The 23949-nt window shown below is 44.8% G+C and overlaps 1 protein-coding gene across 4 annotated transcripts in view; it reads left to right on the top strand.

Moving 5' to 3' along the window:
- Positions 1-1291: 1291 nt before the first annotated feature.
- Positions 1292-23949, top strand: part of SNX31 (sorting nexin 31) — a 58720-nt gene continuing 36062 nt past the window's right edge. For all 4 annotated transcript variants that reach the window (XM_032316839.1, XM_032316837.1, XM_032316838.1 and 1 more), the window contains exons 1-5: positions 1292-1569; positions 1696-1770; positions 11512-11626; positions 15617-15681; positions 23159-23269. In XM_032316839.1, the coding sequence (XP_032172730.1) occupies positions 1504-1569; positions 1696-1770; positions 11512-11626; positions 15617-15681; positions 23159-23269 (432 nt within the window). In that variant the 5' untranslated portion in view covers positions 1292-1503. The remainder of the gene's footprint in view (positions 1570-1695; positions 1771-11511; positions 11627-15616; positions 15682-23158; positions 23270-23949) is intronic.

Below are 23949 nucleotides of genomic sequence, written 5' to 3'. Positions count from 1 at the left end.
TCAGTGGCAGGAAGGTGCTCTGGATGTTTGCCCATAAGAGTTAGGAGATTAAGGAACAGGAGGAAGCATGGAGGCAGCTCAGTGCCTGCCTAGTGACAGGCACACAGGTAACTGCAGCCTCCCCTTACTCCAGTCAGTGACCTTGATCATGGTGGTGGAGGCGGGCAGGAATTCTAACTTGATTTCACTAGAATAAGGGAATTAATAGGATTACTTTACACAGCTACTAAAGATGAAAGACTGTTAAAGGAACTTGGGCTGGTTAGTCTAGAGGACACAGGTTAGTCTAGAGGACTCGGTTTATAAACCGAGCTAACTGGGCACTGATACCTTTTAAATGCAGGACTTCCTGGGGATCAAGAGAGGCCCAACCCCTTTTCATCTGATAAGGTTTCTGTTATATTAAAGGGGGAAAAATGTTGAGGTTTCCGGTATATTAATGGGAAAAATCTTTTTTAAAGGAAAAATATTGTGTTAAAAAATACTAAAACGGGGTTATAAATACCAGTGTTGGATTTAACAAATATTACCACACAAAACTAAAGCTAATATAATTGCGCAGGTCCTAGGGCAACTAACTAGATTTATGTATTTCTGGAAGATCTTAACTCGCAGAGCACTGCAGGCAGGCACCGGTAACGGGAAACAAACGTTTTTCCGTCCTGTCGAGCACCTACTTTGAGAAAAGGTCAACTTATTGAGCTTGAGGGCGCATCTGCATGGAATTGGGTCTCTCACCCCCTCTCCCCCTGCTTACACGACAGGCCCATTGGAAGGGGGGCGGGACATTCTACAAGCCGCGGGGTCAGAATGCGGCCCTGGAGCGGACACTTGGAGAGAGGTTTCTCCTCGGCAGGCCTTCCTTCTCCCCCAACTCGCCTCCCCCGCACCCGCACCCGCCTCCCCCGTACCTCCCCATCCTAGCACCTAGCCCCATCCTGAGACTTTGGGGCAGGGTGAAAAGTAGTTACATGGTTGGCGCATGGGCAGGACATTTATGTAGCTGTAGTAACCATTTTAAACTTTTGTAGGTTCTGATGAAAATTTTTTTAAAAAACCTAGAATCTTCTCCCCAGAAGATTTCGCTCTCCCCACGCACGCACCCACTCAGCCACCCACGCAGCAGGATTTTCCCTCCAAGGAGCCCGGAGAGGTCCACACCCCGGGGTGACCCCTAGCGAGCGCGTACTCCGTCCCAGGCCCCACCTGGCCCCTGGGAGGCGGGCTGCCGGCAGGCCCGGGGCCGCTGCGGCTCTGCCGGATCTGGGCGGGGTTGGGGGCGGTATGGCCCCGGGCCGGCCCCACCTGCGGACGCCGGGGGCGGCGCGGCCAGCCAGCTCTGCACCCCGCGGCCACCGCCCGGGCCACCGCTCCGGGACTCCGACCCTAGACCGCGCTGCTGCAGACCCGCTGCGCAGCTGCTCCCGGATCCCGGACTCGCGGACGCGCCGCCACTGCCGCCGCTCGGTTTGCCACCGCTGTTCCCGGGCCGCCGCCGTGGCCATGAAGATGCACTTTTGTATCCCGGTGTCCCAGCAGCGGCTGGACCCGCTGGGAGGCCGCTACGTGGTGCGCGGGGGGGGGGGGTGGGGGGGTGGTCAGGGTCCAACTCGGCTGGGAAGGTCGGTGACCTGGCGGGGCGGGGGGGCTCACCTGCTCGCTCAGCTAACCGGGGGCGGTCTGTCTCTGTTGCAGCTGTATTCGGTGTACCTGGACGGGTACCTCTTCTGCAGGGTGCGCTACAGCCAGTTGCGTCGTTGGAACGAACAGGTGAGCAGGTTTGAGGCAGCTGAGTGCTCCCCAGACGCGGGACTTCTTGAGGACTCTAAGTTCCTAGTCTGTAACTTGGTATCGCTTGGCGTACCTCTCCAAGTATATAGGTGGCCGCTCCTAACCATCTGCAGCTGGGAGATGAGGGAATCGGGCTCAGGTCCTTCTCCTAAACTCTTTTTAGCCCAATGATTCCCCAGCGGCCCCACCTGGCAGGGTGCTGGGAGATGGTGGGCCCCATTCCAGTGCCAGCTGTTTCCCCAGGACAATGTCCCCATTCAGAATGAGCATACTCAGCCTAGACCAAGGTGCCTTAGTGATCTTGTACATAGGTATTTAATCTCCTTTCTCCCAGAGTTTCTTAGGCTTCTTTAAAAAGGTGTGTCTATTTTGTTTTCAAAAATTGTATTTATAAGCTTCAAGTACTGGCAGGCTGGAAACCTGGGAAACAGATGAATTATCAAGACAGGAAGCCATTTCCCACTATAGTTTCTCACTCAGATGTGCTGGTGGAATTTTCTTTGGGAGGCAGCCTGATTTATTAACCTGCTCTAATGGGTTTTATTGTCCTAATAAGGAAGTGTTATAAGTCTTCAAAGTGGGTTAGAGGATTAAAAGAAAGCTCGGAAATAAACTTCACCTCCCTTCTACCTCCCTGCATAGTGTTTTCTTTTTAATCAATTCTTTTTTTAGATTATATACCCTGATTTTAAAGAGAGTATACCTAAAATTAGAAAGAAAGGGGAGCCTGGTTACCTCTGTGGGAAGAGCATGTGACTCTTGATCTCGGGGTCCCGAGTTTGAGCCTCAGGTTGGGTGCAGAGATTACTTCAAAAATTAAACTCAAAACAAAACCGAGAAACAGACTTGTCCAGGCTATTAACATTTTGGGGAGAATCCTTCCAGGAAATCTGGGTTTCTAGTGAGTCGATACACCTTCTGTTGAAGGGCAGCTGTCAATATCATTTTTTCACTAAATGTTGTGTTTTTTCACAACATTGCAGTAAACCTTCCTGCTCATATTAGAGGGCGTTGGAAAAGTCCATTTTCAAGGTATGATTACATTTCTTTGGAGTCAACCAAAAACAGGTATAATGCACTTTTGTATGGTCCTGTATGAATTGCTAACACCTGCTGCAGTTGCCCCAGAAGGTTCTCAGCAATGATGGTGGTCTGATTCAATAAGAAAGGGCATGGATTCAGACTTTGGCAAGATGAGAAGCTACTTGTGACCAAAACGTGTCTGGGGATTTGAGAGGACTTAAGGAAAGAGAAAGTATAGGTGTGTTATGTATTTGGAGGAAAAGGTTGAGTCATCATCTCCCCCACTAATCTGTCTTCTCTAATGTGAGGTGGGGTTGGGGAGGTTGCCATTCACAGCACATAAAGCATGAGACAGCAATGGGGAGCAGGGGGGTTGTGGAATTGACTACTCCCTGGCTCGTCACCTTACCTTCTTTCTGACCTTCAATGTTTTTCATCAAAAATAAAAAGAAGATAGGTGGCCATGGGTATCCACTTTCCAGGGTACTTTTAAAGAGTACGGGCCAGTTCCTCCCAGAACCTGGGACATGGTACGTGCTCAGTAAACATTTAGGGACTGAGAGTCTTAAAGTCCTGAATCTGGCCCTTCTTAACTAACAGACTCAGAAAAATGCTTGTTTTCAGAAAAATTAAGACCTGTTGAATATTAGCAGGTTCAGAAGCAGAGACATAAAGTGAGTAAACTTTTACTCTAGATCTTCTATTTTGAAGCCATTAACAACAAACTGTTACTCACTTTTTTTTTTTTTTTTAAGATTTTATTTATTTGTGAGAGAGAGAGAGCACAGCAGGGGGAGCAGCAGGCAGAGGGGAAGCAGGCAAGGAGCCTGATGCGGGGCTTGATCCCAGGACCCGGGATCATGACCTGAGAGGAAGGTACATAGTTAACCGACTGAGTCACCCAGGCATCCTTTTTTTTTTTTTTTAAGATTATTTATTTGAGGGAGAAAGGGGTGCCTGTGGTGGGAGGGACAGAGGGAGAGAATCTCAAGCAGACTGCCCATTGAGCATGGGGGACTCAGTCTCAGAACCCAGAAGATCATGACCAGAGGCAAAACCAGGAGTTGGATGCTTAACTGACTGAGCAACCCAAGTGCCCCATTTCAGTGGACTCTTACATATTGAATTGCCATAGCCTGGTGCTCAACATGGGGTATAGTATAGATATTAATACTTCATATTAAGGAGCACCTGGGTGGCTCAGTCAGTTAAGCATCTGCCTTCGGCTCAGGTCATGATCTCAGGGTCCTGGGATTGAGCCCCATATTGGGCTCCCTGCTCAGCAGAGAGTCTCCTTCTCCTCTCTGACCACCCCCCGTCTCAAATAAATAAATAAAAATAAAATTAGTATTTAAAAAATACTTCATATTTGTCTCAAATTTTTCAAATCCTAATGTAGAGATTTCTTTACACAGTTTCCAACTATCTTACATCTTGTACTTAGCATTTTTCTCCTTTCAGTAGGAACAACTTCATTTTAAAGAAACTATTTAGAATTTAGGTGGTTATTTGCATTGTTAACTTAAAACCACAACAAGCAGTAACTGTGTGTTAAGGTTGGTGCTGAGGACTTTACATGTAATATCATGTTTAATTTTTATAGTAGTTCTATGAGCGAGGATTATAATTAGCCTCATTTAACAGAGGAAAGCCTCTGAGGCACAGCTTGCCCCAAATCAAACTGCTAGTAAGTATTGGAGTCAAGAGTTGATCTCCAGAACCTGCTCTGGCCCCTTATATTTTGTGATTTCTTACTGAAGTCAACAAAATAAATTGTATCAGTAAAACAATTGGGTCCTGAAGTAACAAGCTTTTACTCTCTTTTGTAATAACATAAAATTTCCCAATTTTAGGTGTTCAGTGTGGTGAATTTTGGTAAGTGTATACACTACTACGACCATAATCAGGATAAAGAAAATTTTGCCCTCTAAAAGTTCCCTTGTCCCCTTTGCCCTTGATCCTTTCCCTCCACTTCTTTTTTTTTTTTTTTAAGATTTTATTTATTCATTTGACAGAGATACAATTAGGCAGAGAGGCAGGCAGAGAGAGAGAGAGAGAGAGAAGCGGGCTCCCTGCTGAGCAGAGAGCCCAATGTGGGGCTGGATTCCAGGACCCTGGGATCATGACCTGAGCAGAAGGCAGAGGCTTTAACCCACTGAGCCACCCAGGCGCCCTCTCCCTCTACTTCTGACCCCAGGCAACCAAGCTCTACTTTCTGTCTGAGTTCTGGGCCCAGGATTTTATCCGACTGCCCAGCCAGCCTCTGTGGGGTCCACAGTACGCTCATCAGCATGACTCCCATCTTGTATGTAGTCTGAGTAAGGTTGTCGGATTCAGCAAGTAAAAACACAGGCTCCCCAGTTCAATGTGAATTTCAGATAAACAGCCAAGAAGTTTTTAGGTAAGTAGATTCGTGCAGCATCTGGGACATACTTAACTGGGCATCCTGTGTTTTGTCTGGCAACCCTGAGTCTGAGAAAATCTAGGGGACTCCTCTCAGGCGCTTCTCAGCTAGATCTTACTCTTCTATTCCACTGGAGATTTGCAAATGGCTCAGAATTCTTAATCTGACTTACTACAAAATGCTTTTAAAGAGGAAACAATAAAAGGCCCCATCTGTGTGTGCGCTGGAGTACGTTTCCTAGGAAGTTCTGTATCCTGATAGAACAAATATGTCATCTTAGAGAATTAACTGATTTATTTAAGAAATATTTACTAAGTTCCTATTAGATGGCATGCACTGTGGTATATTACATGCAGATGGAACTTCAGGACATGTGATTTTTTTTTTTTTAAGATCTTATTTGAGACAGAGAGTGTGTGTTTGAGAGAGAGAGCACAAGTCAGGGAACGGGAGCAGGAGAGGGAGAAGCAGGCTCCCCGCTGAGCCACCCAGGTGCCCCATTTCAGTAGACTCTTAAATACTGAATTGTCACAGCCTGATGCCCAATGTGAGGTATAGAGTAGATATTAATACTTCATATTTGGGGATGCCTGGGAGGCTCAGGTCATGATCTCAGGGTCCCGGGATCATGCCCCACATTGGGCTCCCTGCCCAGCAGACAGTCTGCTTCTCCTCTCTCTCTCTGATCCTCCTCCCCACTCTCTCAGTCTCAAATAAAAAAGTAAAAATAAAAATAGTTACTAAAAAATACTTCATATTTATCTCAAATTTTTCAAAATCCAAAAATAGAGATTTTTTAAAAAAGATTATTTATTTATTTATTAGACAGAGATCACAAGTAGGCAGAGAGGCAGGCAGAGAGAGAGGGAGAGGCAGGCTCCCTGCTGAGCAGAGAGCCTGATGCAGGGCTCGATCCCAGGACTCTGAGATCATGACCTGAGCCGAAGGCAGAGGCTTAACCCACTGAGCCACCCAGGTGCCCCCCAAAATAGAGATTTCTTTATGCAGCTTCCAACTATGTTACATCTCGTACTTAACATTTTTCCTCTTTCAGTAGAAACAACTTCATTTTAAAGAAACTGTTTAGAACTTAGGTGGCTGTTTGCATCTCAAGCCTCACCTCCCCTGGGAAGTCCTCCTTGATTGCATGAGATGCCTTTCTCTGATTCCTGGGTCACTTCATGTTTAGACCTTGTCACATTCCTCCTTGTGTGTATATATTTGCCTTCCCCAGGTTATTTAGTTACAAAAGCCAAATATTTACAAGAAGGAATGAATGAAGGCTGTGGGTATGTTATACCCAGCATGGACTCCTTCTTTAGTAGATGCTCAGCAGAGATTTGGTGAAGGAGAAGAAGGAAAAATGAGAGAGAGAAGGGAAAAGTAATGAAAATCTGCCATTCCTTAGTTTATGGGACCTTAGATCTCCCCGAGCTTCAGGTTACTGTGATTATAGTGTAGCTTTGATGTGAAGGTGGAAGGATGACATGTTGATGGTGGCGATGATCGTCTACTCCACGGGACTATTTTGAGGACCAAATGGAAGAATACGGAAGCTCCAGGCTAATGTTCTTTGGATGCCACAGTCTGGATTGCTTTGTGCTGTGGTCCTTCATCTGGTGACTCTGGGGTTTTGATTCAAAGGGGCCCTAGAGAGGTGGGATGGATAAGTCAGCATTAGAAAGGACACTGTTTGTGTCTGTAATTCCACTTGTCCCAGGTCACCACTGTGGGGTAAGCGTGGGGGGCTAGGAGTGCATAAGGCAGGGAAAGAGAGGCTATTTTCCATTGGCCAGTAAAGTCCTCTTCATGTTAAAAAGCAGAACTGTCTGATGGAGAAATGCAGGAGATTGTGCTGGGATTAAAAATATATATTATCTAAACATGGCCTTTCAAAAACAAGCAAAAACCCCAAACAAACAATACATCGCATAATAAACAAAAGAGGTGTGCTTTCCTTTGGAGAACTTTGAAGAATCTTTAAAAAGAGTCTTTGGGCTACACTCAAATACCAGGTAATTCTTAGCATGCTGTTGGTTTTAATGGCGAAACCGTATGCTGAGACCAGTAGAAAAGGTCATATTTTGCTGGAGTTGAAGAACTTGGGGAGTCAATGATTGATGTTTGGCAGACGTAACTACTCAGTTTATTATATGTTTATCTTCTGCCTTAAACCAGTATTAGAGAAAGGAGGGGAAAGATTCCTTGGGAAGTGAGCTCAGGTTGTAAAACCGGCTGGGAGAGTTTGGGCTGTGTTGGGTATTTGAACCTTAAGCCATGGTGACATTTCCCCTAGCTCTTGGACTTATGGTAGGGACTTCCCCAAGATGCTTTCCTGCCCATGGAAAACGCAGATGGCTCTGGTGGCTCAAGGCTGCTGTGATTCAAACCAATTTGGGAACATCTTCGACATTTATGAACGCATGCCTAGGAAGACAGTCGCCTTCTAAAATCACTTAATCCATGGATCAAGAAATAGTCACATGCAGAGAAGACCCTTTTCTGCTCCTATTTCATTAACAGAGATGGGATACATAAATCCCAGGTTGTTTGAGCAGTCTTGCCTGGTTTGATGCTCCAACTGGGGTGTCTTTGGACAGTGTTTAACATAACACAAAAATTGCCTTGAATTAAAGAAAACTGTTGCTGTAACATTTTATGCTAACAGATTTAAGGGAGGAAAGGATGCAAACTTCAATGGCTCTAGGGATCGGGTAGGTAATCGAAATGAGAGGCGGGTGCCAGGTGAGAGGCGATGGGGACTGGTGGAAACCGCTTAGGCCTCCTCTAAAGGGGATGATTACCCAAGAAATGTGAACCCAGTGATTCTAGAACCTCTGATTTTTCAAGAAGCCAGAGCATCAGGGTTTTGTTGTTTTGTTTTGTTTTCAATAAACTTTATTTTGGTGGATCAGCTTTAGATTTACAGAATAATTGCAAAGACAGTACAGAGAGTTCCCATTTATTCCCGCACCGAGTTTGCCCTGTTGTTTTCCATTAGTAGGGAACGTTTGTTACAGTTAATGAACCAATATTAACACCCTATGATGAACTATAGACCACAGTTCAGTTCTATTTCTTTAGTGTTAACCTGATGTCCTATGGCTGCCCCAGAATCCCATCTAGGACCCCACATTACATTTAGTTGTCTGCCTACTCTCCTCTTGACTGTGTCAATTTCACAGACTTTCATTGTTTTTAATAACCTTTTTGAGGGGCGCTCATCAGTTATTTTGTGAGATGTCCCTTTGTTAGAATCTGAGATCTTTCACATGGTCAGGCTGGGGTTATGGAAAACCACAGAGGTCCAGGTCGTCCTAATCACATCACAGAAGAGCATCTGCATTTACGTGACTTACCACTGTTGATGCCTTGATCACGTAGCAGAGGCTGTGTTTGTCAGGTTTGACCACGGTGAAGTTGCTCTTCTTCCTCCCCTTCCCAAAGTGTACCCAATGGGAGGCGGTCACTCTGGGCAGTCCGCACTGTGGGGATGAATGCTCCGTGTCCTTGGAATGAGGATCAATAGAAATTATTCAGGATTCTTCACAGATTTTTCTCTTCTCTCCTACATATTTATTCAGTAATTGATAGCTGCATAGACTTCTGGATATTTACTTTAGACTTTGGGTTATACTTTGATACTGCTTTATTTTGTTATGTTAGCTGTTCCAGCTTCAAAGGAAGCTCCTTCAAGTTTGCTCCTGGAACTTTTTCACATGGGCCCACTGTTGCTTTTGTTGTTGTTGTTTTGAGCACTTTTTTGTTTTTTGGTGCTACAAGATGCTCCAGACGCCTCTTCTATATCTCCTGCGTCAGTCCTAAAAATCAACTATTTTCTTCATGGAACCCTGGTTGCTTTAGTTGGGGAATGGTTAAGAGAAACCAAGATCTTGGACTAGGTATGTTCATTGCTACTATTGTATTATCGCTTCAAGGTCCTCTCAGCTGACAGAGCAAGGAAATGGGTATATACATCTAGCTATAACTATCTTTATATGTAACCATCTGTGTCTATGTTGAGCTAAACATGAGTTCATATCAACATCTCCAAATATAATCCATCACCACATGGGTCATTCCAGCCTAGTCCCCTTGATTTTGTAAAAACTCTCACTTCAATAATGAAAAACCTGATTCCCATCACTTACCATCCATTTATTTAACGTATTTTACCTATAGGCAGGCATTTACTAACTTTTCTAGCTCTTGGACCAGTGCTGTCCAATAGAACTTTCTGTGCTCATGGAAATGCTCTATGTTTGCTTTGTCCAGTTCAGTAGCAGCTTGCCACAAATACTGTTGAGTATTTGAAATGTGGCTAACAACTGAGGAACTGAATTTAAAATCTTATTTCATTTTAATTTATTTAAGTGTAAGTAGTCACAGGCGGCTAGTGGACATTCTGTCGAATGGCATAGCTCTTGGCCATTGCAAAGATACTAGCTTTTCCTTGAGTGAGATAGGAAGCCAGAAGGATTTTGAGAAGCAATGGATTGATCTGGCTTACCTTTTTAGAAAGTTACTTTAGATTCTGTATTAAGAATAAACTGAAGGGGGCAAGGGCAGAAGCAGAAAGTTCTGTTGTGAAGCTGTTGGAGCAATGAGGCAAAGAGACGACAGTGTTTTGGACCAGGATAATGACAGTGGGGGTGGAGAGAATTGGTAAGTTGTTGTGGTTTTTATTTTATTTTATTTTATTTTATTTTATTTGAAAGAGAGAGAGGGAGAGACAGAGAGCATGAAGAGGGGCAGGAGGCAGAGAGAGAAGGAGAAGCAGACCCCCTACTGAGCAGGGACACCCCCCCCCCCGATGTGGGGCTCCATCCTTGGACTCTGAGATCGTGACCTGAGCCAAAGGCAGACGCTTAACTGACTGAGCCACCCAGGGGTCCTGAGAGCTGGTAAGATTCTTGATGTATTTTAAAGCTAGGGCTTATGCAAGGTAAATATTCACCAGATACACACTGTATTTGTGACAAAGGCCATGGAATTAAAATTCCTGCCTGTTTGTTTCTCTTAAATATGTTCTCATTTCCTTTAAGCCACTGACTATGATAATATTAAGAGTTTTAGTCCTTCTCCCAAGCTACCATGTTTAACCCTGATTTCTGGCTAGTTTTCTTTCTCCTATTTTATTTTTCATTTATTTTTAAGATTTACTTATTTCAGAGAGGATAGGGAGGGACAGAGAGAGAGAGAGAATTTCCAGCAGCCTGAGTGTGGAACCTAACATGCGGCTCCATCTCCAACCCTGAGATCATGACCTGAGCCAAAGTCAAGAGTTAGAGGCTTAACCCATCCAGCCACCCAGGCACCCCTTCTTTCTCTTACTTTAAAGAGAATGATGTCATGCCTTATCTTCAAGCTGCTACTGTAAGTGTAGGGCTGAAATGAAGGAAGATGCACTTTTGATCATCTAATTTAAAACATATTTTTGACATATCCACTATTTAGCTTGCATAAAAATAACTGCCACCTTGGTCTTATGTCAATATTTGGGTGGGTAGAAGCCTGGGAAGGGCCTCACTGGATTTCTACAGGGATCATATGTCAGCCTTATAGGAATTTTACAAGCCAGCACTGTCCTATAGAAATATAATGTGAGCCATATATGTAATTTAAAATTTTCTGGTAACCCAATTAAAAAGTATGAAAAGAAACAGGTAAAATTAATTTTAATTAGTGGATCTAAAATATTACCATTTCAAATATAATCAGTATAAGGGGTTATTAGTGAAACATTTTACTTTTTTTCCCTCTGTACTAAGTTTGGCAGTCTGGAGTGTATTTCATACCGATGGCATATCTCAAGTCGGACTAGCCATATTCCCAGGGCTCATTAGCTCTAGCTAGGGGATACCTTATCAGATAGCATGCTGTAAACGTCTGTGATGTTCAGACTTGGTAGAGGTGGGATGGGGAATTAAATCCCTAACTATGCTCATTGGTATCACAGATACTATTGGAGAATGAGTTAAAGAAAATTGTATGGTATGAGTGGTGGGCACTCTTGCAAAAACAAATGAAAAATTAAAAGGTACCCCAAATCTATCAAACTCAGGCTCAAGAGGTCATTCTGTAGTGTGTCTAACAGTATCCCCAGAAACCTATCTTGAAATAAACTTCTTGGGAAAACCAAAGCAACCCCTTTTCTTCCTTGTGGCCACCAGGAGGGGTTAGTTTTAAATTAAGTACTAGAATGAGACTTGCCTGAAGAGGGGATGCTTTGATGTCTCATCAACCTTGAATTGGGGGTTCTTTGCATTAACTGTGTGCTCTCTGCATTTCAGCTGAGGCGGGTCTTTGGAAATTGCCTGCCTCCCTTTCCACCAAAGTACTATCTTGCAATGACCACATCCATGGCTGATGAGAGGAGAGACCAGTTGGAACAGTATTTGCAGAATGGTAGGTATTTGCATTTTATTTTTACAGATTTATTGAGATACAGATTATAGACTGTAAAATTCACACATTTAAAGTGTGCAGTTCGGGGGCACCTGGGTGGCTCAGTGGGTTAAAGCCTCTGCCTTCAGCTCAGGTCATGATCTCAGGGTCCTGAGATTGAGCCCCGCATCGGGCTCTCAGCTCAGTGGGGAGCCTGCTTCCCTCTCTCTTTCTCTCTCTGCCTGCCTCTCTGCCTACTCAAGATCTCTGTCTGTCAAATAAATAAATAAAATCTTAAAAAATAATAAAGTGTGCAGTTTGGGGTATCTGGGTGGCTCAGTTGGTTAAGTATCTGCCTTTGGCTCAGGTCATGATCTAGGTCCTGGGATCGAGCCCCAAGTCCAGCTCCCCGCTCAGTGGGGGACCCTGCTTCTGCCCCTCCCCCTGCATGCTTCTCTCACTTGCTGTCTCTTTCATATAAACAAATTAAATCTTTTTTTTTTAAAGTGTGCAATTCAATGGTTTTTAGCATATTTACAGAATTGTGCAACCGTCCACCATAATCTGAGAACATTTTTGTGACCCCAAAAGGAAACCTTGCACCTATTATCAGTCACTCCTTATTCCTCTCCCCCACATGCCTCTATCACCATCTATATTAATTTCTGTCTTACTAGATTTGCTTGTTCTGGACATTTTATATACATGGAACATACAAAATACGGCCTTTGTATTTGGTTTTAAAAATATTCTGCTTTCACATTTGCTGTATATTAGCATTGATTAAGAAGTCAAAGACCTATTCCCTGGATCAAGACTGAAATGGAGGGATGAGATAAACTGTCTTCCTGAAAGCTCTCAGGAAATATCAGAGATGCATTTCCATCTCTGTCCTTGCCAGGGAGCCTCCCAGGTCTGCTCTGACCCTGGTGGGGTTTGAAGTGTCCTGGTCCTTGCCCCTTGCTTGCATTCTGTAAATGTTGTGCACAGCACAACGTGTGATTGGCAAAATCAAGCATGCTCAGAAAGGGGTTTTGGGAGAAATAGCAAAATTGGCATTCAAGTATTTAATGATTTTGAAAAGAGGTAATAGTAGGTACACGAAATATTTTAAAACTTGAACTGTCTCAAGAGTATACAATGAAAGGTACATTCCCCCCCAGGCCAGTACCACCACCACCCCCCGCCCACCCCTAGGCCTCTAGAAGTAAACATGATGGCTTAAATATTCCTTGGAAATAATTTCTGTGTCTACTGGTGGGTATGCACATCCCTATTTGTTAAACACAAACTGGAATGTACTCTGTATGCTTTTTGGTACCTGATTCTTAAAAACTTTATTCTGAAAGAATTTCTGACTTACAAAACAGGTGCAGAGATAATGCAAAGAATTTCTGTATAGTCTTCACCCAGATTTCCCAAATGCGAACATTTTATATTTGCTTTATCATCCTCTCAATTTCGTGGTATGTGTGTATTATATGTATATAACTTTTTGAGAGGCTTGGGTTACAGACATAAGCCACTTTCCCCTTAAATACTTCTGTGTGTATTCCCTAAGATCAAGGACATTCTCATTGACAACCTCAGTATAGTTATCAAAAGCAGACAATTAATACTGATATAATAATGTTATCTAATCTAGAGACCTTTGTCAAACTACACCAACTAACCCACTGATACCCTTCATACACAAGAAAAAAACGTTTTTTTCTTCTGTAAGTTGATTTTTCCCTCTTAAAAATCTGTGTTTTATAGACCATTCTAGATCAGCCGTTATAGACTTTATTCATTACCTCTCATGGTGGCACTTGTTTCCTTATAGATAGTCAATAAAAATTCTAGAAGTCATCTATTTCCCATTCATCTTTTGTAATGAAGAATATGATTCTTTTAGACCTGTTAGATAAGCCCTTTCAAACTCAAAAATGTAATATCTGTTGAATTTTTCTTCTCTCTTGGTTTGATATCTCATATCTGAGGGAAATAACTCCTTTAACTACTGGCCTTTCTGCAAATGATCACAGAGCCTACAGGATTGCTTTTCCAGGCCTGGCCTTTGTGCACAACATGGGGCTTTCTCCTGCCTCCTCTTCAGGCAAGGCAGAGCAAGGAGAGAGCAGAGCTTGGTGTTGCGGCTAAGACATGGGCTCCAGAGTCAGACCCAGAGTCAAATCCTAGCTTTGCATTTCACTGGCTGTAGGACCTTGGGTAAGACATTTACCCTCTTTAAGCTTTAGTGTCCATCTGTAAAATAGAGATAATATTTATCCTAGGGTTTGTTGTGACGATTAAATGAATTAAAATATACGAAGTGCTTAGCAATGTACCTGGTTCTTAACAGTTGCACAGTAAGTACTAATTGGATGAACATTTTTTTTTAACAGCTTTCCCCATCTCCAAGAATCCATGCTAACAATTATGTTAATTTGCGTATCTACCACATGGATTCCAGAAAATAAGACAGGGCTCCCCACATCCCAAAATCATCTCCCTTAAAAAAGAGGGAATACCTTGTACAAAAAGTTTCTCGTAATACTGGAGATCTTCTTTTCATTATTTTCTTTTGAAAAAAAATGTTGCATTGTTTGGGAAAGATACATCTTTTTTTTTTTTCTTTTAAGATCTTATTTACTTATTTGAGAGAGAGAGTGAGAGAGAGCATGAGAGGGGAAAGGTCAGAGGGAGAAGTAGACTCCCCGTGGAGCTGGGAGCCTGATGTGGGACTCAATCCGAGGACTCCAGGATCATGACCTGAGCCAAAGGCAGCCACTTAACCAACTGAGCCACCCAGGTGCCACAGGGGAGATGCATCTTGAAATGACTTTGCCAGTGCTAGTTTTGAATGTTAGTAGAAGTGACAGTGAGGCAATCACTTGAAACAGCAACAAAGAAAGAAGGAAAGGAAAGGAAAAAGGGAAGGGAAGAAGGAAGGAGCGAGGTAAGGAAGGAAGGAAAGAAAGAAACAGAAAGAAAAAAGAAACAGAAAGGGAGGGAGGGAGGAAGGAAGAAAGGAAAAGGCATGGCAGGGTTGGGGGGTGGAGGGGTAGGGGGGTGGGGAGGGCAGTGTGGGAAGGGAAGGGAAAGAGAAAGACATTTGCTACAGATTTAGTAAGCACGCAAGTTTGGTTAGACTGCAGGGTCCAGGAGAGGCCTTACAGGGAAAAGGGTAAGAAATGAGACAGCAGGGGCGCCTGGGTGGCTCAGTGGGTTGAGCCTCTGCCTTCAGCTCGGGTCATGATCTCAGGGTCCTGGGATCGAGCCCCGCATCAGGTTCTCTGCTCAGCAGGGAGTCTGCTTCCCCGCCCCACGCCTGCCTCTCTGCCTACTTGTGATCTCTCTCTCTCTCTCTCTGTCAAATAAATAAATAAAATCTTAAAAAAAAAAAAAAATGAGACAGCAGGCTGGGGAGCACCTCCTGCAGGAGTTGGAACTTTTCACGGGAAAGCTTCTGCCCCTCTGCTCTGACCACAGCACCTGAATATTGGTATCTGAACTTTGAAGGCGAATACTTTTACAGGTATAGAAGAATAGAAACCTTGAAATCGCTGACAGCCTTCTAATCACTTCTCTGGGGATAACCTCTTGAGAGCTCCTATCCATAAGCAAGGTACTCGGAATCAGGGTTTCTTGGTTGATTTCAAATTTTCAAATTGAGAAATGTCTTGCCAAAGTAGGAGTTCAGGTCCAAGTTTGAAGATCTTTTTGCCTTTTCCCATTAATCCCATCCTCACCCTGGTATACAGCAGCAAGCTGTAGAGTGAGCGATACGGGGGTCTGTGAATAAAGTGGGACTCCTGGAACGGATATAATGGGTTCGTGTTGCTGTCGAGGCTGCCTGGAAGAGGCAAGCTTTGTGGATTTGCATGTATTTGACAGGTCATAGCTCTGTTTCCTGAGGAGACAGGGGTGCACCGGGAGGACCTTCAGGGCTCCCTAGAGGACAGAGCAATTTAACAGAGAAGTCAACCCAGCCCCATGCTAATCTGGCTCACCATCCATATTTTTCAGTAACTGTGGACCCAAACATGTTGAGAAGTGACATCTTCATTGACTTTCTAAAATTCGTACAGCTGGTAAGCATGCTTTTCTTTACTAAGATCATTTTGCTGCTGAACATGTCTCTTAATTACCACGTGTGTGTTTCCAGCCATTGACCTCACAATGGAGAAATTGGAGAATGCTTCCTATTTTAGCTTTTTTTTGGGGGGGGGAGGTTTAGATTCTAGAAGGAAAGTAAGCATGTCACTTGACCTTTGAACTTAATTAAGCAGATACTTTTTAATCCTGTAGTCTAAGCATCGTACATCTCAAAACTGACCATGGGGAAGAGAACCTTTTATTATTAAGGGTGCCACAACAATTCGGGGACCTCCTTCTGTAGCTGGGATCCAGTGTACCATAGTGAAGACATCGAGACAGCAGTAGGAGCTGGACCAACTGTTCCTTGTATATTCTCTGCTCCTGACTTTGTTGTAAGTGGATCACAGAGAAAATTCAGTGTGAACAGAATGGCAGAGCAACTCCCTTTCCTTTGTTGGTCTACAGAACCACTGGCCACTTGCCTGTAGAGGCTGGAAGTTTGCCCAGTAGGCTTGGTTAGCACACTGCTCATTCTCATTGTACATGGGGAAACATTTTTATGCCTACAAGTATGTTCTTGACTGAATGGAAAGCTTTGCGAAGATTGAAGTCATAAGAATAGCATGATTTTTTTAACTGGATCCCTAGCTAGGGGAGGAATGATACTTTGATGGGGTTTGTAAAAAATGGAAGCAAATTTCATTTATTCAGTGGGTCAACCGTGTTGGTATAGTAACTGGTCCATTCAACCTGAGAAGTGACCCTGGAGTCTCCCATTGTGTCACCATTCATATTTTCACCTGTATTTGATGGCTTAAAAAATACATATTTTCTTTTTCTTAGAGTTTGTTGTTGAGGTGTTGTAAAATTCAAGAGGGTTGTAAAATTCAAATAGCACAGAAGGGTGTATGATCCCACCACCAACCTCCAGCAACCCTCTTCAGAGGCAGTAGTTTCCAGTTTATTTTTTTATTTTTTATTTATTTTAAGATTTTATTTATTTATTTGAATATATATATATAGAGAGAGAGAGAGAGAGACAGAGAGTAAGGGCGCGCGCGCGCATGCGGGGGAGCAAGCATGAGTTGGGGGGAGGGGCAGAGGGAGAGGGAGAGGGAGAAGCAGACTCCCTGCTGAGCAGGGAGCTTTTTGAGAGACTTGATCCCGGGACCCTGGGATAGTGACCTGAGCTGAAGGCAGACGCTTAACTGACTGAGTCGCACAGGTGCCCAGCTGTTTCCAGTTTAATGCGTGTTCTTTCTACACATTTCTGTGCATCCACATGCATTCATATCTATGCATATCCTTTCTGTTTTACAAATAAGCACATATTCCACACACTTACTGAAACTTTTTTTTTTTAATTCTCATCTTGCAAATCCTTCTATGCCAGTCCCCAGAGGTACAGTGGCCTCAGTTTTATCATCTTTTTTATGTACATTGTGGCTTTTCCATTTAGCACTTTTTCAAAAGCCATTCATGGGGTATCAGTGTCTTGGAGCTTTGAGTGTCTTTTCTTCTGATACTCTGAAAGATTTTTGCCTGGTTTTAGTTCTGTTAGTGTTTTACCTTACCTTGCTTTCCACAAGGTTTCCACTTTTGTAGTGGCTTTATTTTTCTCCTCTATGTCTTCCATCAACGTGGCCAGCTTTTCAACCTTTTTGTTATCGTACCTCTTTTTTGAGGCCTTCATCTCTTCTTTGAGGTCTTAGTTCAGAGAAGCTCTATTTTTATTAAGATATCTATCACTGGCATCTCCTTAGTGGCATGGTTGGAGAATATAGTTTTTACCCTAAGTTGGTAACGATTCCTCCTCCTTCCCGGCAGGAGTTTTGCCGAGGGCTCTGGCTATTTCTCCTCTGGCAGTCACTCAGCTTTGGAAGGGTCTGTGCTTCATGAGTCAGCTGACACTCAGTGTTGGCGAGGAGCTGGGGTTGAGTCATTTGAATCTGTCCATTGTACTTCTGGATCTTACCTCTTGTTTCTGAGCACTTTCTCTAACATTCTGCCCAGAGGGCCGAGCAGTGTATCTAGCAGTGAAGCCATAACCACAGTTCCACACATCATGATCTAGCATTTTAAATCCTCTTTTTGGGTGCCAGGGTGGCTCAGTCGGTTGGGCATCTGCCTTCAGCTTGGGTCATGATCCCAAGGTCCTGGGATGGAGCCCCATGTCGGGCTCTCTGCTCGGTGAACAGCCTGCTTCTCCCTCTGCCTGCCGCTCCCCCGCCTGCTTGTGCTCTCTCTCTCCCTTTCAAACAAATAGATAAAATCTTTAAAAAAAATAAAAATAAAAATAAAATAAACCCTCTCATTGACTAAGTAGTTTTAGGACCGGCTCAGTGTTTAAGAGTGCAAGCTCAGGAGTGTGATGACCCAGGTTTCAATTTTGGCTGCCCAGCTTTCCATTTGTATGGCCTGGGGGGCAAGGTACCCAGCTTCTTTGTATCTCAGTCCCCCAGCTATAAAATAGGGGAATCATTCCTGCCTCACAGGGCTATTTTGAGGATTGAGTAAGCCTTTAGTATCTCTTAAAGCCCTTAAATATCATCCAGCAAACTAACACTTACGAAGTACTTGCTACCATTAACACTGGTCTTTTCTTCTCTTCCCAACCATGCTGAGAGATTGCTTTCTGCAAAGATAGTGTGTCTGTACATTTTCTTTTTTCGGCCTCACCTGCCACCTGGTAGTGTCCAGTTGGCCTGTAGTTATATTCCCAGGCACACTAGTCCCTGGGGATTAACTCCTTGCAGCCGGCTTCCCTGTGACTTGAGCTCCCTGGAACCTCCACCCTTCTGCTTCTCTCCTCCCCAGCCAGGTCTGATTTCAACTGCACTGGGCAGTCCCTTTGAAAATCCAGTAGTGGTTCAGGCTCCAGACAATTTTCAACTTCTCCCAGGAGGATCTTCCTTCCGGTTGTTTTCTGTCTCCGAAAGGAGAGCAGGACAGATGGTTTATAAAGAAGCTTGATGATTTTGAAAAAGGAGTTTAAATCAGGAAGGTGGTTCCATCTCCCCTGCACCCCTGTCCTGCCTTATGCTGTCCTTTATCATTCACACATCGAGCAAATACCTAGTGAGTAGTGAATGCGCTCCGAGAGCCAGCACTGCTCTAGAGGTGGAGGAGACCCCAGCAAATAGCACCAAGTCCAGCTCACGGAGTTTACTGTTGCCTTGGGGAGACAGAAAAGTCACTGGGCAGGGCACTAAGTGTAATGAATACTGTGAGATGGGACCACACGCCATGATACAGGAGCACGTGCCATGATACAGGAGCGCGCACCATGAGATGGGACCGTGCATGGTGATGCAGGAGCCTGTGCTATGAGATGGGGCCATGCACCGTGACGCAGAAGCACACATTGAGACGGGGCCACGCACCATGATACAGCAGCGCACACTGTGAGACAGGACCATGCACCATGATGCATGAGCACGCACTGAGATCGGACTGCGCACCGTTTCACAGAAGCACGCACTATGACGGGACCATGCACAGTGATAGAGGAGCGCGCACCGTGATGCAGGAGCACACGCTGTTGAGCCGGGACCGCGCACTGTGGATGCAGGAGCATCTGCTGTGACCCGTGAGAAAAGGGCCAGGAGACACTGCCTTAGGATGAGTGTGTGTCTGGGGAACTTTCTAAAGGACGTGACAACAAAGCTGGTATTGGAGATTTCTGGTGTGGGCAGGGGTATCAGATTATACTCTAGCATTTTTCTTCCAGTTAGGGACAAAACACATAGTGTCTGGCCTTCTGGAAGCCTCAGGACTGATATTAGTAAAAGGGAAGCAGTAGCCACTTAGCAATGGGGGTGAGTCTACTCCAACTTCCAGGAATCCCTTCCGCGACCACCTTGCAGGGGCCAGAGGGATGTACTGGCGGTAAATAGATGCAGTAAATGCAGAAGACGTCAGCCCGCCGAGCTTGCAGATAGATTGCTTAGTGCAGGGCGCATGGGAGCCGGGAGAACTGGAATGAGCAGTGGTGATACGTGGATTTGCCAGACTGTGAAAGGAGACCGAGGAACAGGGATTGGCCGTTTTGCCCAGCTCAGTATTCTACAGACCTGCATGTTTACACCTCTTCTGATAAGTGCTTGGCCTGCACTCAACAAGTGATTATTGCCATGTAATCACAGGCTCCCAGGCCGGGCTCTTTGGGCTGAGCAGTACAAGAGTATCTTCTCTCTGGGCAAAAACACAGGACATGAGAAACCTGAATGCGTGCAAGTTTCCCGCCAGCCCTCAGGAGGAAACCCTTTATCGAGGATGATCATATGCAAGTTGCAAAAACAAGAGGGGTTTCCTGCTGTGGGGTGATTTAACCTGGGCGAGGCCTGGTGCTTTATGTGCATTCTCTCCTTTATCCCGCACAACTTGTTGAAGGAGGTGCCATTAGGATCTCTTTCTCAGGTGAAGTAACTTGTCCAAGGGCACATATCTCATACATGAAAGAGCTGGGATCTGAACCCAACAAGCCTAGACCCAGAGGCCCTGCTCCATGGATGTTATGAGAAATTTCTAGAGTGATGGTAGCCCACCCAGCCCTGCCCCTAACCACATCCCTTTTGTTTTGTGTCTCTAGACTCCCTTCATTTACCGTGCACGCTCTATGTTTTTCCCCTGTGATCGCCTTGGAGATAAAGGGATTTTTGAAAAGGCGAAATCAAAGTCTTTAGACCAAAGACTTTTTAATGTTCTTGATTCTTAAATTGTAGTATTCTATGGTCTGATGTGAACAACGTGCTTGAGAAAAAGAAGACTAAGAAGGTGTTTGGAGTAGCTTTTGTGCACTTGGAAAGTTAGGGGCCACCTACTGACCTGGGAAGTCTAGTTCATTCTGGCTTTGCTTGGGGGATCTGAGAAGTGACTATTTCTTTACTTCCTCTTGAGAATGTTTATCACATGCCTGTGTGATAAGACCTCCATAAGAGTCCCCAAACCATGGGGTTCAAAGAGCTTTGGAGTTGGTTAGGAGGGGGGAGCCTGCTTCTCCTTCTCTCTCTGCAGCCCCCACCCCCGTCGCTCATGTGCTCACTCTCTCTTTCTCTCTTGCATAAATTTAAAAATTAAATTAATTGAAAGACTGGAAGCCAGGAGGCCATTGCAGGAGTCTGGGGGAAGAGATGTCAGTTGGGTCTAAGGTGCTGGTGGTGGAGAGGAAAAGTGGATGGATTCAAGAGCTAAGAGTGTAAGATGTAAAATACGCACAACTCAGTACTTGACTGGATAGGAATGTTAAAAATATCTTCCTGACTCTTTTCTTGAATCCTTTATTTCTTACCTGTTGGCGCTCATTCTAATGAAAGGGACATGACCTCCTCCTCTTTCCTTCCACTAGCAATAATGCTACCATATAACCCAGCTGGGCATTTGCTGTGAGTACTGTTCCCAGTTCCACACCTTGCTTCCTTGAATCTTGACCACAGCCCGATGAGGTGGGCACTATTACCATCCTTATTTTAGAGCTGAAGGAATGAGGAATACAGAGGGCAAGTAACCTCTCCAGGTTGGCACAAGGTCCCATGTGGTGAGTGCAGGAGTTGGGCTTGGAACCCATTTTCTCACATGGTCCAGCCCAGTTCCTTGGAACCTCCAAGGGGATGACTGCAGCTGACCTCTGAGTCCCCCCACCCCACCCCGCTCTCTCTCTTCCCACTCATTTTCACCACATAACCAGGCAGGTCTTTCCATAACTCTGTTTCCAGCCTTCTGCTTTCCTTTGCGTTTTTAATAAAATCCTCAAGTGTCTGATTTCAGGGCTCTTTATAATCTGACCCACTCTGCCAATCCAACCTGCTTTCTCGCTTTTGCAGAAGAATTTAATAAAGGTATGCCTTTATATCATTTTAGCTGTTCATGTAATGTAGCTATCTTACCAGTCTGCAATTTGGTTTGAGTTGGGAGTTGCCAATTTATAAGATAATATAGTTAATGCTAGGAGTTCTTTCAGAATCTTACCAAAAAGCAATGGCATTCTTTTCATTCATTTTGAGTGTTTTTCCCCTGAGGTAAGAGATCTCTGTGATTATAGGCCCCAACACTTGAGGAGCCAACATCTAGGCAAAGATGTACCTAGAAGGAGACTATTTGCAGCAGTTATTTTGAGGGAGCCCATAGAAACTTAGTAATTGTAAGTACATGAGAGGGTAGTTAAAATTTAAAGTCAAAGCTTGCCCTTTGATAATAAAATTAGGAAAAGTAAGCCTGTCATTAATGTATCGGCCTTTTGAGGTACCTGGGTAATACAGTTGAGTTGTTGGAGTCCCCCAGTTCCCTATAAAACCTGATCTGTCGTGTCTGTGAATGTGGTCGGGGTGAGGAAAGGGGAGGCGTTGCCTGTTGAAGGGAAAGGTCCCAGTTGGTCAGCTCACCTGAGTGCTACCCTGTGATCTCCGAACTCTCTTAGGACTGGTCATTTGGTTCTTCTCTCCCCCAGCCTGATACCAGAAAGGCAGTAACCTGGGCTGGGTGCACATTGTCTAGGCGCCCCTGTATTAGTGATATTCTAGCTTTTATGGTAAGCTTAGAACACAGACAGTGGTTTCTCTCAGTTCTCCCCAGGATGATACATAACCACTGTTATTCTAGATGCCCAGGAGAGAAGCGAACTCATTGCCTACAGTGGATGCGTTGGTGCATTAGGGTTTAATCTTCTCGTAGATCCTGGGATCAGAAAGGCTGTGACCTGAATCAGCCTCCCAGAGATGAGGCAGCCCTGTGGACTGACAGCATCCCACTTGGCAGGGGCTAAAAACAGCTTTCTCCCAGACATAGCTGCCCTGGAGGCTCAGTAGGCAGCGCTGCCCATGCCTCCTCCTGGAGGCCCCCTCTCTGTGGTAACTGAGCACCAGTTCAGCTTCACACTTTCCTGAACTCTTTCTCGTGGTCTCTAGCATGTCCTTGACATTTTAGAGCATTTCACCCAAGAACTTCACAGGCCCCCAGGGTTGCGGTCGCCTCTAGTGCACATGCAGCCCCTTGCAGAACGGGTAAGTACGAGCAAAGCAGGACTGGACACTCGCTCCCCAGATAGTGACATGTTTCCTCATTCAGGCCTCATGGTTTGCACACTTCAGACTTTTGCTATAGCAAAAGCATAAATTATTGCAAATGATGGACTTTTAGGGAGGCCGGGAAATAGTCAAAGTGAGAATTAAATTCTGAGATGCCTCGGGGTCACATGGATAGCTTTTCTTTTTCCCCTTAAAATGGATGCTTTATTGTTTATTTGGAAATTATTCAAGCTACATGTCATTGTTTTGTCTCAGCCTCTCCACATGCTGCCTCACCCCACCCTGCCCCTCAGGACTCCATCCACCAAATCTGTGTAGTCAGCTCTGTGTGTCTCTGGATGGCGTATGCCCTGAGGGCCCACGTAGAGGAAGTCACTGACTGTTCCTGCTCGGTGTGCCCCATTGAAGGGCACTGTGAGGGCTCACTGTACTTTTCTTTTGCTTACAGGACACATTTAGCATCACTACCAAGACAGCCTCTCTGGATATATTTCTGCCAGATGGAAGGAATATTCCAGTCGAAATTCTAACATCAGATACTGCTGAAAGAGTCCTGGAGGTAAACTTTGTCAAAACTCCAGAACCAAATTTAGGAATCATTCTGTTTAAAGGCAGGGACTAGGATAAAGTTACCTTCCAGAAGCTTCCTGCCTATCTTTTTTATTCTGGATGACATATCTGTTGAGATGCTGGGATTTTCTGGGAGACGGACCAAGGAATCTGAGCTACAGCCAGTCCTCCAGAGCGTCTTTGGTTTTACTCTCCTTGTGGACATCAACTTCCCAGACATCTTTTAGACCCTCCCCAAGGCTGCTGTCAGTCACCTGGGACTCAGCCAAGGTTGTACCCTGGAAATGTGCCAAGTGCTTTATTATGGGATGCCTCATAGTTGGGAGCAGGAAAGGGAGTGGAATCCAGATGAGGCTGAAACAGGCAGTACCCAGGTAGGCTGGTGACAGGTCCTGTTAGAGAGTGACAGAGGAATGCTGAAAGGCTTTGAGTTGTCCTTCCTCCCCCCATAGGGAAAACCCCTGAAACCAACAACCTAGCAGGTCTAACTCTGGGTCCAGTGGGTCCAGACCTGAATTCTAGTTGGGCTCTTCACAGAGAGGACAAGACCTAGAGACTACCCTCCCCATCTTTCGATGACAGCCGTTACCAGCTCTGCCCCTGGGGCTTCTCCTCCCTTCCCTGGGTGCCAAGAAGACACTGGCTTCTCACATCCACACACTGTTCCCA

The sequence above is a fragment of the Mustela erminea genome, chromosome 16, assembly GCF_009829155.1.
Source record: "Mustela erminea isolate mMusErm1 chromosome 16, mMusErm1.Pri, whole genome shotgun sequence".
Classification (NCBI taxonomy): domain Eukaryota; kingdom Metazoa; phylum Chordata; class Mammalia; order Carnivora; family Mustelidae; genus Mustela; species Mustela erminea.
This window is presented reverse-complemented; position numbering and strand designations above follow the sequence as displayed.